The sequence below is a fragment of the Triticum dicoccoides genome, chromosome 6A, assembly GCF_002162155.2.
Source record: "Triticum dicoccoides isolate Atlit2015 ecotype Zavitan chromosome 6A, WEW_v2.0, whole genome shotgun sequence".
NCBI classification, from domain to species: Eukaryota; Viridiplantae; Streptophyta; class Magnoliopsida; order Poales; family Poaceae; genus Triticum; species Triticum dicoccoides.
The window spans coordinates 354332301-354352307 of NC_041390.1; the positions used below are offsets into that span (position 1 = coordinate 354332301).

Genomic DNA, 20007 nt, shown 5'->3' on the forward strand with positions numbered 1-20007 from the left:
TATATGCGTGTGTGTGTGTTTGAGTTTTCATGTCCTCAACGCCATTCACTTATTGCTAATTTTTCAAGTTGTTTTTCTTCTAAGTTAAGGTGATCGGACCCATTCCCCCTCTATACTAAACTCAACCCAGTCTATTCACAGATTCTTCATATGCGTTCTATTTGAAACCTGTTCAAAATCTTCACTGTGCCCTTGTCAGCTCAAGAATTTCCCAACGAAATGTTAAATTTTTCATATCTGAATTTTTGGCTTTTGCCGCTCAAACCGCTCTACATCCCAAGATAAGATTAAACTATTCACCCACGATCTACCATGATTTCCATTCTCTGTACATGGGTGACACATGTCACTAGGATGGCAAGGGTCAGGGGCACGTTCATCCAATTTCTTCGGAGGGCAGTTTTTCACCGTGGCTATAAATACCCCGTCTGTTCCTCAGTCCTCATTTACTCCGCTCGACCTCTCCTTGCTCGACCTCTCAAACCTAGCGCCACCGCTACACTCCATCATCGCCGATGAGGAAGCGCTTCACTGCCTCGACCTCGTCGTCGTCATACTAGCGCCGGTCGCAGAAATCTTCACTCCGCCGCCACTGTAGGTGTCTCTCACCACCGAGTTAGGGCATGGGAGATCTGAACGGACGAACTTCTCCACTTCAACTCCCAGATCATCGTGTTCTTCATCCAGGGTAATTAAAATCTGATTTTACTGCCCTACTTTGATTATGATGATTTCCACAAAATCTTCTAAAGGTGTTTATTCTTCAACTTCCGTATCCTTAAACACCCAGTTGCATCTGTCTTTGATTTGTTTCTCTAAGCTATGTCTTTCCTCAAGATTCCTCAATTGTGTGGATTGCCAAATCTATACAACTCTGGAACCTAAGTTAAGAATGCTTAGTGAAATTCCTCAAGACTCCCATGGTCAAATTCCTCAAACTTGATACTTTTGAAAAATTTCTAAGAACGCATATGACCTCTCCAAAATTCTTCACACCTATACTCTATTCATAGGTACAAAATGTGTGCTGCTGAATCACTAGGTTCTCATTAACTTAATTCATTTGCAGCGTTCCTCGAAGATAAATTGCATACTTCTTCAGAAACATCAATTGTTCAAAATCCTCAAGTGAAGAAAATGGCTGATGGTAAAAGACCTCAGAAGAGAGGAAATATACCAAAGACAAACACTGCTTTTGAAATCCCTGATGACATTTATGTTGAGTATCACACACCTGATGAAGCCTCACATGGCAAAGAAAATAAGAATCAGCGCAAAGTGCGCATACAGAGGATTGAAAGAAGATGGGCTAAGGAATGGAGGGAATATCGTTATGTTACTCCCAAGTACATGAAGAAATTCGCAGTTAACCCTCCATGTCCAAGACCTCCATTGGCACCAGGCCAAGTAGCTGATCCCTCAAGCATCAGACGGGGTGAGGAATTTCCCAAAGAATGGGCCAAGCGCCAAGCCAAGTTGGCTAAATTAACAAGGAAGTAGTGAAGAAATTCAATGAAGATTTTGCTGCTGCTGCTGAGGCCTCTACTAGCAAGCCTAAAAAGGATTTGCCGAAGAAATCGGCTATGAAGCCAAGTTCCTCAACAGCAATGCCCTCATGGCCAATTGGCCAATTCCTCATGCAACCTCTTCAAGGGCAACTCCAATTGCCTTTGTTGCCACAAAATTTGCAAATGCCGCTTGATACGTCTCCAACGTATCTATAATTTTTGAATGTTCCATGCTGTTATATTATCATTCTTGGATGTTTTATAATCATTTTATATCATTTTTGGTACTAACTTATTGACATAGTGCCAAGTTCTAGTTGTTGTTTTCTGCATGTTTTTTAGATCGTAGGAAATCAATACCAAATGGAGTCCAAACGCAGCGAAACTTTTTGTGGAATTCTTTTGGACTAGAAGACATCCAGTGGGCCAAAGAAGCACCTGGGGGGTGCTCTGAGGGGAGCACAACCCACCAGGGCATGCCTGGAGGCCCAGGCGGGCCTAGGTGGGTTGTGCCCACCTCGGGTGCCCCCTGAACTGCCTCTTTGCTCTATAAATACCCCAATATTCCAGAAACCCTAGGGGAGTCGACGAAAATCAATTCCAGCCACTGCAAGTTCCTGAACCACCAGATCCAATCTAGACACCATCACGGAGGGGTGCATCATGTCCATTGGTGCCTCTCTGATGATGCGTGAGTAGTTTTTTGTAGACCTACGGGTCCGTAGTTAGTAGCTATATGGCTTCCTCTCTCTTTTTTGATTCTCAATACAATGGTCTCTTGGAGATCCATATGATGTAACTCTTTTGCGGTGTGTTTGTTGGGATCGGATGAACTTTGAGTTTATGATCAGATCTATCTTTTTATCCATGGAAGTTATTTGAGTTTCTTTGATCTCTTATATGCATGATTGCTTATAGCCTCATATTTCTTCTCTGATATTTGGGTTTTGTTTGGCCAACTTGATCTATTTATCTTGCAATGGGAAGAGGTGCTTTGTAATGGGTTAGATCTTACGGTGCTTGATCCCAGTGACATAAGGGGAACCGACACGTATGTATCATTGCTATTAAGGAAAACAAGATGGGGTCTATTTCTACATAAATAGATCTTGTCTACATCATGTCATCGTTCTTATTGCATTACTCCATTTCTCCATGAACTTAATACACTAGATGCATGCTGGATAGCGATCGATGTGTGAAGTAATAGTAGTAGATGCAGACAGGAGTCGGTGTCGGTGTACAAAAGTAGGGGCCTTTCTGTACCCCTTTACTTGTGCATGGGCAGTCGTAGCCACACCTGCAGCCGAGCTTGGCGGGGTTGAAGAAGGAAAGATGCAAGACTGCCAAGGTAGTACTCAAGCCAGAAGCATGAAGAGTGAAGAGACAAGATGGACGTCCCCCGGCAAGATCCTTGCCGGACGGCCTACATGGCCCTGGCAAGAGACTCGCCGGGGAAACTTGCCCAACACCAGCAAGACCACCACCCTTGAGCCTGAGAGTTATGACGCCATCGACAACATCAAGACCAAGGCTCGGGAGCGCTTGCATGGTGGCATGCAGATCTTTGTGAAGCCCAAACGCCTGCAAGCCTAGATAAGAACCAGAAGACGAAGACCCCCGACAAGATCTTGCCGGGGATGACCGAAGACCTCCAGTAAGACCCTTGCTGGGGATGCTCGGAAGCCCCCCAGCAAGACCCTTGCCAAGGATGCCCACGAGATCCCGGCAAGGCCCTTGCCGGGGGCGTCTGCAGGGTCGAGGCCAGGCATGCACTTGCCAGAGTTTCGCTGCCCCACACCCGTTCTGATGTGGCGGCCCGCCCGCCAACTAGGCGAACGCCTGCGTGGCAGCATGCAGCTTCTAGGCCAACCAGCCAAGCACCTGCGTGGTGGCATGCAGATCTTCGAGAAGACCCTGCCATCGCACCAGCTCAACAGCCAGACAGCATGGCGCTGCAAGCCTCGTCAGCTTGGATGCACGTCAGAGCGAGGCAAGGCGGCGACGGACGGGACGAGCTTCTTTGCCATCCCCAATAAAGCAAGAGGGCACGTCGGCAGCGCATTAAATGTGTTTGTCCTACGGTACCAGGCGATAGACTTGTACACTGTACATACTTTCCACCTCCTGTGTGCCACCATGGCAACCCCTTTTGACATATAAAAGGAGGTCCGAGGCGTACTGAGGAAGGGTTCAAACTTTTTGGACCAGGCATGCACCTCAGCTAGTTCAAGAGCTCAAGAACACTGAATACACAAAAAGTAGGACTAGGGTTTTATGCATCGTTTGCGGCCCGAACCGGGGTAAAAATCACCCCGTGTTGATCTTCTAGACCCGCTCTTTGCGCAGCCCCACGCCCCGCCAACCGTAGAGGGACTCCTCGAGGGATCCCATAGGTGTTGTTCTGTAGCGACCCGACCTCAAACGGTCAAGTCTCTGTGCTTCAGTGTCATTCCTGGATCGGTAATGCTGACACACACAGTACTCGAATGATTTATAACAGAGTAGCAATCACACACTTATTACATCGAATGTCTCAAAAGAGAACTTATTACAATAAATATGGCTTAAGGCCATCTAATACGATAACAGTGGAAGGCTTGGAAGATAAAGTGAGTCCATCAACTCCAATGGCATAGCTGAGCTGCACGGCAACGACCTAACGAACCTTACTCCTCGTCTGAAAAGTCTGCAACATAATACGTTGCAGCCCAAAAACGGCTCAACACATGGAATATGCTGGCAATATAACACAGTAGAGCAAGAACTGAATAATGCTATCACTACATGCATATTTGGCTGGTGGAAAGCTCTATGGTTAAAGTTTTGCGAAAAGCCATTTTTTCCTTACTGCAAAGGAATATATTTTATTTGGGGTTTTATCACTTTTGCTACTTGTTGTGCCACACTACTCACTTTTTGCCATTAAAATGTTTCACTGCTAAAAAATGCCACTCTTCCATTAGAGACACACTCAAAAATGCCATTTTTCTCACGTTACCGTCAGTCAAAGGCTCATTGACCACGTGATATGACCATAATACCCCTGATTCCATTACATGTGGGCTCATTTGTAAAGAGCAGGAAAAGAAAAGCGAGCAGGAAAAGAAAAGCAATAGGGGAGAGTGGGGGATCGAACCTCGCGCATTCAATCAGGGCGGCTAATACACGCGCGCTTAATAACCATCCAGGAAGACGCACTTATCTGTCAATTATAAAGATCTTTAACTTGTAGTCCATTCGGGTTGACCTGACTAAGCTATCGATTATACAAATCCTATCACCAAACCACTCGTACCTTTCCCTATCCATTAGCAGCCGCAGCCACAAACCGCTGCCGCCGCCGCCCGCCAAACTCCTCCATTCGGGTACGGCCGGTCGCCGGCGCGGCCTACGCAGCTCTGGCGCGGCCTACGTAGCTCCGGCACGCCTCCACTCGCCGCAGCGCCGACGCCTCCCGCCCTGCGCACCTCCCTCCCCGCAGCTCCGACGCCTCCCGCCCTGCGCACCTCCCTCCCCGCAGCTCCGACGCCTCCCGCCCCGCGCACCTACACTCGCCGCAGCTCCGACTTCCCTCCCGAGCAGCATCGCCACATGACTTCCATCTGACTCCTCTGTTCTTCCTCCGCCTGTGATTTCTTGAACAGAGGTTGTTCCACGACAATGGAGACAGACAACAGGTCCGAATCAGAGGCTTGCCTCGGCCACCAGATGGCGCTAAGTGTACAGGTCGCAACCTCTAATATTCTAGCAAGGTGAGTATGCTAATTACTAGGATGATGCGTGTGTATTCATAGCAGTATGTAGCGGTCGAATTTGTTGTGTATAATTCATAGTGACTAACTACACACAATTTGATTATGTGTTCATGATGATTTAGGATGGATGAGGAAACTGCTTGTATGCTGTCTGTTAGGATGGAAACAAGTCGTCTTAGTAGCGATGGCCGCAAGCGACATGTTGGCGGCTTTGATTATCCTTTGTTTGTCGAATCCAGTATCACATACAAAACATTGTTGTGCAAGTTGTGTGATACCTATCCCTGGGGGTGCCGTGATTCTATGGAGTTGAAGTACTATGAGAGGGAACAAAATATATGGGTTGATGTTGCATGTGATGATGATGCAGCTTTGATGTTTGGAAAGTATCAAGATTCAAAGAAAATATCTATGCTAATTGAGGTTCTACAAAAATCTCCAACTCCCAGCACACCGAACCGCAATCCACCTACACAACCTTCTTATAGTGAGAGTCAACATACAGGGAGTCAGGCAATTGATGTTGATATAGTCAACATACAGGGAGTCAGGCAATTGATGTTGATATAGTCAACATACAGGGAGTCAGGCAGTCTACTACTATTGATGATCCTAACAGAGACATAACCGATGATGCTATTCCTGATGATGCTATACTCTCAGATAATGATGATGAGAGGGAGTATCCTGACTTAGTCAAGAAGTCTACGAAAGAAGATGATTCAAAAGATATAGAAGAGGAAGATGATCCTCCAGCATATGAATCCACTGACACTGAAGAGAAAGAAGAGAATAGAGACATGGGTTTAGTAGACGAGGAGGAAGAGGAGGAGGAGGAGGATAGACCTATTGTAGTGTATAATAAGGAGGATCCATCATTTGTAGAAGGATCGGCATTCCCCTCTTTGTTGGATTGCAAGAATGCACTTTCGACTGTTGCAATTAAAAGTGAATTTGACTATACGGTCCAAAAGAGTGATCCTAATAGGCTGAGAGTTTGTTGTGCATATAAGAGGTGTAAGTGGAGGATACATGGCTCTTATATGAGGAATAGCACAATATTTCAGGTATAACTTGGTAATATCTAATTGATTTGATTGGTGTACCCTTTCTTTTATGCAATTGGTAGCAATACAATTTGATTTTTATGTTTTTTGAATGCAGATCAAGGTGTGTCCTTTCTCTCATACATGCCCAACTAAGCTGAGAAGTGACAAGTTCAAGCCGGCTAAGAGTAGGTGGGTTGCTGATGTTATCCTAGATTGGGCTAGAAAGAACCCAGACATTGGCCCTACTGCTCTTCAAGAGAAGATCGAGGAGAAGTATCACTTCACGGTGTCGTACATGCGTGTATCTCGTGGTAAGGAGAAAGCAATGGATATGATTAGTGGAAAATGGAAAGATAGCTTCTATCTTCTCTATAGTTTCAAGGCTGAGGTGGAGAAGTGTTCTCCTTGTAGTGTAGTGGAAATAGACAAAGAGACTGTGAAGTACTCAATCAAAGGAAAAGTCAGGGAGAAGGAATGCTTTAAGAGAGTGTTCGTTTCATTCAAGGCATGTTGGCAAGGGTTTTTAGATGGGTGTCGATCATACTTGGCCGTGGATTCAACTGCACTAAATGGGAGATTCAAAGGGCAGTTAGCTTCTGCTTGTGCCATTGATGGCCGTAATTGGCTTTACCCGGTTGCCTATGGGGTGATAGAGACAGAATCATCAGATAGTTGGGCTTGGTTTCTTCAAAATCTATGTAATCTTATTGGCATCCTGAAGGACTAGTCATACACACCGACGCTTGTAAAGGTTTAGAGACAGCAGTAGAACAAGTGTGGCCTGGAGTGGAGCATAGGGAGTGTATGAGGCATCTTGTTGCAAATTTTGGAAAAAATTCAAGGGCAAGGTCTATGATGATAATCTTTGGCCAGCAAGCTTGACTTACAGTTCTAGGAAGCACAATTGGCATATGAAGCAGATCCTTCCTAAGAAGAGTGTTCAAAAATATATGGCTGAACACCACACAAAGATATGTTATAGAAGCAAGTTCAATGAAATCTGCAAGGTTGACTACGTCAATAACAACCTCACAGAGTCATTTAATAGCAAAGTCAGGAAAATTAAGGCTCTTCTTATTGTTGACATGTTGGACAAGATTAGGCAGATGATAATGGAGAAGTTTGATTTGCGGATGAGGATAGCATTAGAAAAATGGTTTGGCCAGCTCATAATACCAAGTGTGATAAAGGCACTACATGCCAAATCCAAAGGTAAACAAACATCTTCTGCTCTTTCAATCGACTAATGTCATAACGAACTAAATTAAATGTTTAATATTTGGTGTTCTTTCCAGGACTAAAGATGAAGGTAGTTAGATGCAGTGATGTTGAGGCAGAAATTACTGCAGTCGACAAAGAAAATAGGGAATGGAGTACCTTGTTGACATAGCCAAGGAAACATGTAGCTGCAGGCAATGGCAAGTCAAGGGTTTGCCATGTATCCATGCTCTATATTTCATTACTTCACTAAGAGGTCTGGTATCAAAAACTGAACCTTATGTACATGAGTTCTACTCAGTAGCAAAATTCAAAGCTGCGTATGCAGACAACATACCTGCAATGGTAGGCAAGCAACAATGGGACATTGTTGACCATGGCTTCAAACTACAAGCTCCAGTGTTCACTACAAGAAATATGTCAACTTGTGACCACCACTATTGGTCACTGAAAGGTCATGGTTTTTCATTTGCGACCTTTTTGTGACCAAAAACAGAAGGTCAAAAGCTGGCGGTCATAAACTGACTATAGCGACCTTTCTTCTGAAATGGTCAAAGACGTTTATGACCAAAATATGTCTACTGTGGCGTTTTGGTCACTAGCAACCTCCCTAGGCCACGTAGGCATCCCGCGTGGCAATCTGACATGGCACAAGATTTAGCCCGGTTCAATTCGATTTTCTACATGGGCCTAGCCCAACAATTCGGCCTTTTTAATGTATTTTTTTCCTATTAATTTGGTTGACTACATGGGCCAAGCCCACATTTTAGCCTTTTTATCTTTTTTTTAAATGAGTCCAGCCCAATGTTTTCCAGGTTTTTCTTTCCTGGGCCTTGGCCTTTCCACATTCATTTATTTTCGTTTTACTTTTTTACCCAAAATATTTGTCCAATATAATTGATTCTTAGCCTCTTTAAGGTCCAACTCCAGACCATTTAAAGAAAATTTTCAAACCAGTTTGAATAACAATATGAATCAAGTTACCACGAATTAGCTGAATATTACGGAAATATCTCAGAACACACATGCTACAAATTTCCATCACATACGTACAGATTCAAGCAACCTACAACATGTTGTAGTCAAGCATTCAGGTGCGGGAATACTCTAGAACAGGAAGAATAAATAGAACAAGCCTATCTAGTGCTTCACGACAAGAAAACATTGTAATCTGCTTCTTCAAGTACTGCTTCTTCCTTTTGCAAAACATCTGGACATTCAAAAGAGAACAAAAAGTATGTCATTGATAGAAGAAATATTACACGGATACTTTTAATATAAAAACTAAAGGCACACCAATATTTTATCATTCTACTTATTATTATTTTAACAAGCTCATTCTACTTATCTGGAATAGGCATATTCATCAAAACAGGGAATTGAATTGGCACATATGACAAACTTAGCAAGAAATAACCATTGAATGTTTCACATACACGACAAGGTTTAAAAACGATCATTCAAAGTTACAACAGATCAAAGTTCCATTTGAGTATAAGGAACAATACTCATATTCAATCAATAAGCAACTATGTCAAAATTAATTCAGATTTACTAATGTCTGTGTCAAATGATACATGTAATAGGACAGTGGCGTTAATACTAATCAGGTTACTCAATCATAAGGCATGTGAGCAGGATTGATGAATATGGCATGAAAAACCAGTAATGTGAAACTGGACATACAGGAAGAACACAAACAAAGTAAAATTGTTTAAGAAAGGGCAAATGGGCAACTTTGACACATCAGGGTCAGTATATTTCCTTGGAAATATACTCACAGCCCTGCAAATAACAATGTGCATCAAACAAGAAACCACCAGAGATAAAGCATCTAGAGAAACCGAATATGGTGTCCACTTTATTCTACAACATCATCATCAGGATTAAAACAACATATGGATATTCAGTGCTGGATTAGACCATATATTGTACCAAAAGAAAAAAAATTAGTTGTTACAACCAAAGAACTAACGGGGCTTTGGCAATCATTCAGCAATTCCCATCTAGCCAGCAGCAATACCACTAGTACTTAACCAGAGTCAACAAGCAGTAAGCAACAGAACCAGCTAGTAGATACAAGCAACACACTCTAAAGAGGAATTGATTTTGATGTCAATTTCTAGTTTACCAAAAGAAACTGACATATGTAGCATCAAGGAACATCTGCAGCTGCAGCATCGATTTGATTGTGAGGAAATTTGTGAAGGGGAATGGGTGAGACAGTGTAGTGGGGAGAGAAATCTCAAGTACCTCAACTCAGCGGCATTAGGAACGGACGACGACAGCATCCTGTGTCGGCGTCCCTTGTACGACACCAGACACGGTTGCGTCGCTGCCAACAGAGGGCTCTCCCGGCGCGCGACCATCAAGGAGGAGGTGAGCAGGCCCGGCTCGATGCCGTAGATGGGGGAGTGCGGTCAAAGATGGCGGAACTGGCGACGCAGCTGATCTGGATATGGATCGGCGATGGGATACCTACATCAAGATTCAAGAATCAAGGTTTCATCAGTAAATCATAAGAAAGAAAATCTCAAGTCAAGTTTTCCTAAATCAACTAGACTTCACTGTGTAGGTACTACCAAGTACCAACAACTTAAATGGCTAAGTACCACGCTTTAGTTCTACATCTCTACAGTTCTATATTTACCAACCCAATATGCCCAATTTCTCACGGACCGATTCACAGTTATTATAACTTACAGGTTAAGCCTAGGGAATCAAAGGAAATACACATCAGAAATGCTAGGTACATGTTAGGGTCAACACTACAATGTTTCACACTTATTTTGCACAAAAAACCATAGGAGGTTTGTTGTACTCGATTAGGAAACAGTGACAATGGCGGAGTGAATAATTTCATCTGTGCATATACTATGATGACTTTGTGAGGTACTAGCACACACAAAGCACTAGTTTACCAATCAGGCTATCGCTGCTTGAAATGAAGAGGCTTCACTGACAAGGTACAAACAAAATAATAAATACCTAACTGTCAAGCTACAGCTCTACATTTCTACATGTTCTCAAGCAGAAAAAATCTTTTTGTGTGCACTGCGTGCCTACTCCAGCCTCCTTACATTGCAGATCAACTCCCCATGGAAACCACCAGCCGCCAGGAGGTTGTCTTTCACCGTCATGGTGCTGATCTTCACCCTGGACAAGGGCCGACCTCCCTGCATATCCTGCACAGTGTGGTCGCACAGTGGATCAGAGATTGACCGACATTCTGATGATGCAGGACTATCACATCGCTCTGTGGTAGATCACCTGATTTGGGCCTGCCACGTTGAGCACTTCTTTTCCTCTCCGGAGTAAGGACGACCAATGCCTCACAGAATAGTTCTGCATCACGTACACATCATGCTTGGAAGTAGCCCACAGGAGGTTCCTCAGCTGCACATGTACAAGTATACGGTTAGTGCGTTCGTACCAGAATTCTTCTTAAAACTCAGCAGAAATACAATGATGCAAATGAGCGCCATTTTATTCAAGCACACCAAATTCTACTGCGTTAACAAACAAGCATGAACACTTAACCAATTAATCAACATATATACCCAACCATTCGTCCAAATTAAATAAGACATAAATTAGCTACATAATTGGAGTTAGCTTATCTTAATCAGGGCCAATCAAGCTAGGATCCATAACATGAAAAGGAACTTGAATTAATTGCTGACACACATAGTATTCCTTTGTCCCTCGTCAGCTAGCTGCAAACAAAGGCACCACGCACGAACGCTTTCCGTCTTGTTACCTTTACCGACTAACGTTTAACTGTAGATTCTCCTAGCAATCTAGCTACCTTGTCCCCCCTGCCCTAATCATAGAAGATCTCCAAGTGCTAGACCAAATAATTCTCGAGGCAAACAACTACAGGTGTCAAGGAATTAAGGTGGATGACAAATTCATCACACCTGAATCTGAAACAAATTCCTTGACTGACTGACTTGACTGAACATACATCCATGCATGTATCACTTGAGCTAGCATGCACCAACCAATGTGTAACTAACCAACTACTCCAGCTAATTAACTTCAAGCATGAACAATTAACCAATTAAACAAGACAGAAACTAGCATAATGATTTATAAACAAAATGGGAAGTAAGCAGACGTGACCTGGAGGTCGTTGGAGAGCTCGGGCATGACCTGGAGGTACTTGGTCTTGTCCTTGAGCCCGGCCATGGCCACCTTCTTCCCCCTCTCGTCCCCGAACACGAACACACACACCTTGCACACCTGCGGACACAAACCGGAGCAGAGACAAGGAACTCAGCATCCCAGATTGCAGCGCAGCCGCATCGTTTCGAGGGAGAGTCCGGGCGTGACCTGGAGGTCGTTGGAGAGCTCGACGTCGGTGATGGTGGTGGGGGAGGAGAGGTAGCGGTTGGCGCCGAGGGCGGCCTCGGGGAGGACGGCGCGCTGCATGACGGGGTCGCGGGTCAGCATGTCCGCCAGCTCCCGCTGGATCTTCTTCGCCACCATCCGCACCCGCCGCTCCTTGGCCATGCACCGCACCACGCGCAACCGCCGCACAGAGACGGGCGCCTCGGCGGCGAGGGCCTGCGGCAGCGGTGGGGACACCAGCGGCCGGCACGGGAACATCCTCGCTGGCTTCATGGTGGTGGGGGATTTTGCGCCACGGTGAGGCCGTTGGCCATCGCTGTGGGGAGTGGGAAGGGGAGGGGTGAGAGGAGGAGGGCGTGGGGAATGGCGATGAGCTCCGCCGGAGGGAGGTGGTAGCGGCGACACGAGACAACGAGGAAACGGGGGATCTGGATGATGGAAGGAAGGATGGCCAGCACTAGGGGCGATGAAGAGGTCGGCGGCGGCGGGGGTGGGGAGGTCGGCGGCGGGGGTGGGATGGCAGAGAGATGGAGGTCTGGGTCGGGGAGAGGGGGATCTGGGAGGAGGTGGTGGCGGCGAGGAGCTGAGGGAGGAGGAGTGCGGGTGCAGGTTAGGGTTTGGGCTGCGGATGGATGGCTGGATGGAGAGGTGGAGAGTTGGAAGGATGGATGGGCGCCATGTCATCGATCCGTGTGACAACTAAACCCACCAATGAGAATAGAGCACATATAATTGTGTTTTTCCTTTCGTTTTTCTTCTACTTTTACACATGAAAAAAATTCAAAAAAATGGTCTCACATTATGCATATGTTTGTATCTTGAATGGAAAACAATGTTGCCTAAGAAATTTTTCATTTTCGTTGCATGAAATATTCATTTTCCATTTCTCGAGTGCCTAAAATAAGTTTTTTTGTGAAGGGCCTACCAAACATTTGTTGCAAAATTGGACCAAATCAATTTTCTAAAATATTAGGCCATATTTAATGCACAATTGATCAAATGGTTGGGTTTCAAAAGGTTTTATCCACCTCTCGTGAAAAAGAGAAATTTTCACCGATTCAGCGGGAAGCGAGTCAAATTTGAACTGCAGCTACCTCATAATTTGCTCTTTATTTTTTCCAAAAATCATTTCTAGGTACATAAATATCTATTTAATAAGAGAAACACCAAAAGTTTGCCAAGGTTCAACCACTAGCTAAGAACGGTCATGCCCGCCATTTTGACCGCATTTTGAAACGGGCATAAAAATTTCAAAAAAAATCAAAAAATTGGAAAACCTTCGCATTATGTCATCATATGTGACCAAGTTTCCAGGAAAAACAATAAACTTGTAATAAGCCAATTATTTTAAAAAAGTGTTCTCAGAACCGAGCTATCACGTGTGGAGATCAATGGCTTTCAAGCCAAATGATCAATCTTATGGCCACATTCATGGCATAGTTTGTTCAAATGATCTCATATTGTGCACAAGGGTGCATATTGGAATGGCAAATAATGTTGCCTAAGGAAGTTTTCATTTTCTTTGGACGGAAGAACCATTTTCCATTTTTCGAGTGCCCAAAAGGAGGTTTTTCTGTGAAGGACCTCCCAAATAATTGTTGCAAAATTGAACCAAATCATTTTTCTAAAATACTAGGACATATTTAATGCACAATTGACAAAATGGTTGGGGTGTAAAAAGTTTTGATCCACTTCTCGTGAAAAAGACAAATTTCCACCGATTCAGCTGGAAGCGGGTCAAATTTGAACTGCAGCTGCCTCATAGTTTGCTATTTATTTTTTTCCAAAAATCATTTCTATGTACATAAGTGTCTATTTAATCAGAGAAACACCAAAAAAATTCCAAGATTCAACCACTAGCTAGGAACGGTCATTCCCGCCGTTTTGACCGCATTTTGAAACGGGCATAAAAAATTCAAAAAAAAAACTTAAAAATTGGGGAACCTTCGCATTGCGTCATCATATGTGGCCAAGTTCCCAGGAAAAATAACAAACTTGTAATACAACAATTATTTTAAAGAAGTGTTCTCAGAAACGAGCTATCACGTGTGGAGATCAATGGCTTTCAAGCCAAATGATCGATCTTACGGCCACATTCATGGCATAGTTTGTTCAAATGATCTCATATTGTGCACAAGGGTGCATATTGGAATGGAAAATAATGTTGCCTAAGGAAGTTTTCATTTTCTTTGGACGAAAAAACCATTTTCCATTTTTCGAGTGACCAAAAGGAGGTTTTTTTGTGAAGGACCTCCCAAATAATTGTTGCAAAATTGGACCAAATCATTTTTCTAAAATACTAGGACATATTTAATGCACAATTGACCAAATGGTTGGGTGTAAAAAGTTTTGATCCACCTCTCGTGAAAAAGACAAATTTCCGCCGATTCAGTTGGAAGCGGGTCAAATTTGAACTGCAGCTGCCTCATAGTTTGCTATTTATTTTTCCCAAAAATCATTTCTAGGTACATAAGTACCTATTTAATCATAAATACATGGTTTGGTGGCAATACGTCGAGGTTTGGGCAGTGGCCGAGGGCCCCAACTCTAGAGCGCGTAAACTCGCATGCCCGCCGCGTGGTCACCGCGTGACCCTGGCATTGCCATGTGTTCTGGGTGGCATAGGCATGTCTAGTGGCTTGGGCACTCCCCAGGTAGGTGCTAGGCAGAAAATTACAACATAAGATTCTCACGAGGAGACCGATCGATGCTCAAACATGAATTAGCAGCCAAGTGTTTGATTAGCGGTACGGGAAATGTACATGGCTAATGGGCGTGAGTTTTGGCTGAGGATGATCAGTTACTAAGAAGGCCATCTTCACAAATTTTTAGCTCAAAAGGAGGAGCCTAGGTGGTACTTGCTTTGCAAACTGCCACACTGGACATAACTACGAATGTTGAAGCTCGGCTGAAAATAATGAATGGATTGAGCTGGTATTTGTTGGAGGATGCTTATTTGGGCATAGGAAAGCACTGTAGAAAATGGATACTATTTGGACATGCCAAAGTGGTACTTCCTTCACAAACTGTTGTTCTGAACAGAATAGGAAAATGAATATTTTTGAATTATTTTTGAACTAGGCAAGGAAGGTTTTTACATATTTGACGAAGATATGACCCAAAGAATTTATGAGATTTTTGTGGGAATTTTGGGAATGACAGAAATATAGGTTGCTTCACAACCTAGGGCAAAAATTGCCACATGGACATGACACATAGGCAAAACTGATGAGGTGGCGCCTAGTCATAGCAACCCACCACAATTTACAAGGCTATGACCATCTATATTGGTCGTTAACAACTAGAAATAAGGCAGCGGACTAGCGTTGTTTGCTTTATGACCATTTCCTCTAATGAAATTATGACCTTTCTGACCAAAATGGTCGTTATGGTTTAGGGTTTAGAGCCCCCCCAGACAGCTTTTGACCAATTGGTCTAAAATGGTCATAAATTTATGACCAATTCTTCGAGGGTCACTGACAGAACATCATAAGTTGACATATTTCTTGTAGTGGTTGAGGAGGCCAAAAGGACGACCGTGGAAGACTAGAATCAGATCTAGTGCTGAAGGTGCTGGCCTTGGCCCTAGGAAAAGGAAGTGCAAGCGTTGCGGAGGCTTCAGCCACATAGCGAGAATTTGCAAAAATCCAATTGACCCAGCATTTGGAGAAGATGAGGCTGACCTACATGCTGGAGATGCCCCTTTTGTGGCCGGAGAAGGCGACCTTGAGCCATCTGTGGTTGCAAGTTCTGTGGGGTAACTCCAAAACCTGCGCTTTCTATATTTCAACATCCATGGCTACATTGCTACATCATGCATTTTCAACATTCTGTCCTATAATCTGAGTCGTCAAAGACTAATTTTACTTTCCACTTCCAAAGAATTTGAATACATGTAAGCTATGACTATATTCTGTACAAATTGATGCTTTATATTTCCATTTTTTTGCAACATGACCAACTTCTATACAGCTCAAGGAAAAGCGTGAAGAAGAAAACAGAGAAGAACCAATAAAAGGAAGAACAAGGAAGATGAACATTCAACCAGAACTGAAGGTTCCAGAAGTGGATCTGCTGCATCTCCCATGCATACCCGAGTTACACACAAATCACCAGACAGCCCTGCCCAAAACACAAGAAGCAAAAAGAGGCTGCACATGTGAACATTTGTGTGATTGTGACCTTATAAGATTGTGAACCTGGACCTGTTTATTTTGAACCTTATGTTGAGAATTTGGACCTTTTACTTCAAACTAGCAAGTGGATGTTATTCGACCTTAATGTATGTTTGTGAACCTGAGACACTTTGTGTGCTGAAAATCCAGGAAATGAACATTATGTTTGCTTGTGTGCTGGATGTTTTCAACCTTATGTACACACGTCGTGGTAAATTTATTTTTTAGAGAAATTTAGAGAACCATTTGTTGCTGCTGTTGCGTGTACAACTTGAGTTTACTTGGTTTTTAATAGCTATGCCAAGATATCACGTAAGGATATGTAGCATATCTCCATTCATTAGTCAACTAATGACCTTGGGTGTAGTGGCTAGCTTGTGCGAGCGCATCCCAGAGGTCTGGGGTTCGAACCCCTCTACTGCCTATTTTTTCATCCTAAAAATTATTTCCCTGCCCCTGACATGTCAGGCCCACAGTTCGGGAAGAAATGGAGCCAGGGGCATTTCGGTCATCTAGCGCGGTCAACGAGCCTTTGACTGACGGTAACATGAGAAAATGGCATTTTTGAGTGTGGCTCTAATGGAAGAGTGGCATTTTTGAGCAGTGAAACATTTTAATGGCAAAAGTGAGTAGTGTGGCACAACTAGTGGCAAAAGTGATAAAAACCCATTTTATTTAACTACAAAGTTGGTTGAAAATACTGAGAAGGTCTCTTTGACATCCTTCTGAGATTCTCAAATCTTTCCTAACAATGTAGACTGAACTTCCATTGTTGCAACAAAACCTCTAGGGACAATCTCCAATCGAAGTTCCCTGAGATCCTCTGCCAACTCCTTTGGCAACCCTGCGCTTATGAGTGTGTTGGCATAACTCTTCCAGCTCAAAGCGTCTGCTACGATGTTGGCCTTGCCTGGATGATAGTGAAGCTTCATGTCATAATCCTTTATAAGCTCCAACCATCTCCTCTGCCTAAGTTTCAACTCCTTCTGTGTGAAAATGTACTTCAAACTCTTATGGTCAGTGTATACATCACAATGGTTTCCAATAAGATAATGTCTCCAAGTCTTCAACGGATGCACTAAGGCAGCCAACTCCAAATCATGCATGGCATAATTTAACTCATGCGGTTCCAGTTGTCGTGAGGCATACGAAACAACTCTTCCGTCCTGCATCAGTACTCCTCCAAGTCCTAAGAGAGAGGCGTCGCAATACACTTGGAAATCCTTGCGTATATCCGGCAGAATCAGTACTAGGGCTGTAGTCAGACGTTTCTTTAACTCCTGAAAACTCGCTTCACATTCTTCCGTCCATTTAAATTTGGTATCCTTCTTCAATAGCTCTGTCCTTGGCTTCAAAGTCTTCGAAAAATTCTCAATGAATCTCTGGTAGTATCCTGCGAGTCCAAGAAAACTGTGGATCTCGCTAACTGAAGTGGGTACCAACCATTCAGTGACTGACTGAATCTTGGTGGGGTCTACTGCTATACCTTCTCCTGATATAACATGTCCAAGAAATCCAACTTCTTTCAACCAAAACTCACATTTGCTGAACTTGGCATACAACTGATGTTCCCTGAGTTTCTCAAGAACTAAACGCAAATGCTCCTTGTGCTCCTCTTCATTCCGAAATGATCTTACTTGTCTGATATCTTGTACTTCTTGGAGTGGTCTCATCAGTCGAATCCTCGTGGTCAAAAGGGGAAAGGGGTATAGTCTCACTAAAAGAATTTTTTTGAATAAGCTCAGAAGAGAAGAGAGGTAAAAGATCCTTTTGAAAGAAAGTTTTAGAGAAAATCTTTCCTATGGGCTTGCCAATTTCTAGGGGTCACGTCCTACAGTCAAGATGTGTTCTGATACCATCTTGTAGCGACCCGACCTCAGACGGTCAAGTCTCTGTGCTTCAGTGTCATCCCTGGATCGATAATGCCGACGCACACAGTACTCGAAGGATTTATAACAGAGTAGCAATCACACACTTATTACATCGAATGTCTCAAAAGAGAACTTATTACAATAAATATGGCTTAAGGCCATCTAATATGATAACAGCGGAAGGCTTGGAAGATAAAGTGAGTCCATCAACTCCAACGGCATAGCTGAGCTGCACGGCAACGACCTAACGAACCTTACTCCTCGTCTGAAAAGTCTGCAACATAATACGTTGCAGCCCGAAAACGGGTCAGCACATGGAATATGCTGGCAATATAACGCAGTAGAGCAAGAACTGAATAATGCTATCACTACATGCATATTTGGTTGGTGGAAAGCTCTATGGTTAAAGTTTTGCGAAAAGCCAATTTTTCCCTACTGCAAAGGAATATATTTTATTTAACTACAAAGTTGGTTGAAAATATTGAGAAGGTAAACCACCTCTCAATCCCAATTAAAAGTAATCATTAACAACCCAACAAATTAATTATGAAGTGATGAGATCAACATGATAATCCAAGAACCAGATACTCAAGATGTACATAACCAGGGACACGACTAACCATGTACACTCTGCAGAGGTTTGCGCACTTTTCCCCACAAGACTCGATCTCCTCCATTGGATTTCTCGCACTACATGGTGTTTGAGAGACGGATGACCGAGACACGGTCTTTCGGAAGCATTAACTCTAACCCCGGGTAGACTGTACCAACCTACATCCCCTACATCTGCTAGCCTACCACTTGAAGAGGTCATGCAACTTAATCAACTATGCTAGAGCCCATAATAGCTTGTGGCTGCACACATAAGTTTCTAGCATGAATAATCTTATGATCTCTTTGAGCCTGGGTGGAAAACCATAGGATGATCACACGGGTTCCCCAGGATCTCTTAGGACAACACTGGTATATCCCCAGGTGTCCGGGCAAGTCCACTGGTATATCCCTAGGGTGCCCCAACCAATCCACCCAGATGTGTATTAAAGTAGCCACCTTAAGTTAAACCTTAGTTAACAATAATCTCTCACATCTTTAATGAATTCTCTCAAACCAATCCACATCTACGAGCATAGCATAGCAGTATAAGCATAACGTAGAAGTAACTCCCAAGGTTTGAATGCAGGGCAATAGGTTCCTACCTCATCAGCTACTTCCCAATACCCACATGTTATCAAATCCTAACCATGCAATGTTTGAGGGTGAAACTAATGCATAAAAACTAGGTATGAAAGGGATATGATCAAAGTGCTACTTGCCTTGCTGATGATCCGCAAAACCTAGAGACTCGTAGTAGCACGCTTCGCACTCCGGGTGTTCTATCGCAAACGAACAATAGCATACATAAGCAATCAAGCAAAGGCGCACGGGTAAAACTCGAATATGAAAATCTAACCAGAAAGTTCAACTTAAGAACTCCGGTTTGCAAAAAGAATCAAATCAAACGGACCAACGAAACTCAAACTGCGAAAGAAACAATATCCGATTACTAATCTCGACTAAAGTCAAATTTTACTGTATCAAAATCTTGTTCAAGTTGGTTAAATGGGAAGAGGGTTTCGAGGCGAAGATCTAGGCGCTTAAATCGCCTGATTCCGATAAACGAGCGAAAAGATAAACTAAAACGAAAATCAAATCAGAAATCGCGATCGAAAATAATCGTGGAAAATCCGAAAAAAGAAAAACTGACGAATAGGCTAATGAACGAACGTTCGCTGTCTGTGGCTAACGAATGAATACCGTTCGTTAAAATGAACGTACGGACGGACGTCCGCTAAGTAACTAAACCGAGAAAAAAACTAAAACCGATCTATTCTAAAAAAACGAAACCTAGGGTTTTCTAAAAAAACCGAATCGGTTTTAAAATTAAACCGAACGACGACGACGGCGGCGTATACCTCCGGCGAGGCGGGGCGGCTCCGGGGCGGCGGCGAGGCGGCGGTGGGGCGACGACGAGGCGCGACAGTGTGGTGGCGAGGTGCGGCGACGCGATGGCGGTTTGCGGGCGGCGGGGCTCCGGC

General features: G+C 43.6%; 1 protein-coding gene across 1 annotated transcript; it reads right to left on the reverse strand.

The window, feature by feature from the left end:
- Positions 1-10595: 10595 nt before the first annotated feature.
- LOC119315866 (probable ribosome-binding factor A, chloroplastic) lies at positions 10596-12144 on the reverse strand. The gene is made up of 4 exons (XM_037590322.1): positions 11869-12144; positions 11659-11778; positions 10804-10929; positions 10596-10718 (listed from the first exon to the last, which is right to left on the reverse strand). Exons 1-4 carry the CDS (start codon positions 12142-12144, stop codon positions 10596-10598), a joined length of 645 nt encoding a protein of 214 aa, XP_037446219.1.
- Positions 12145-20007: the final 7863 nt, after the last annotated feature.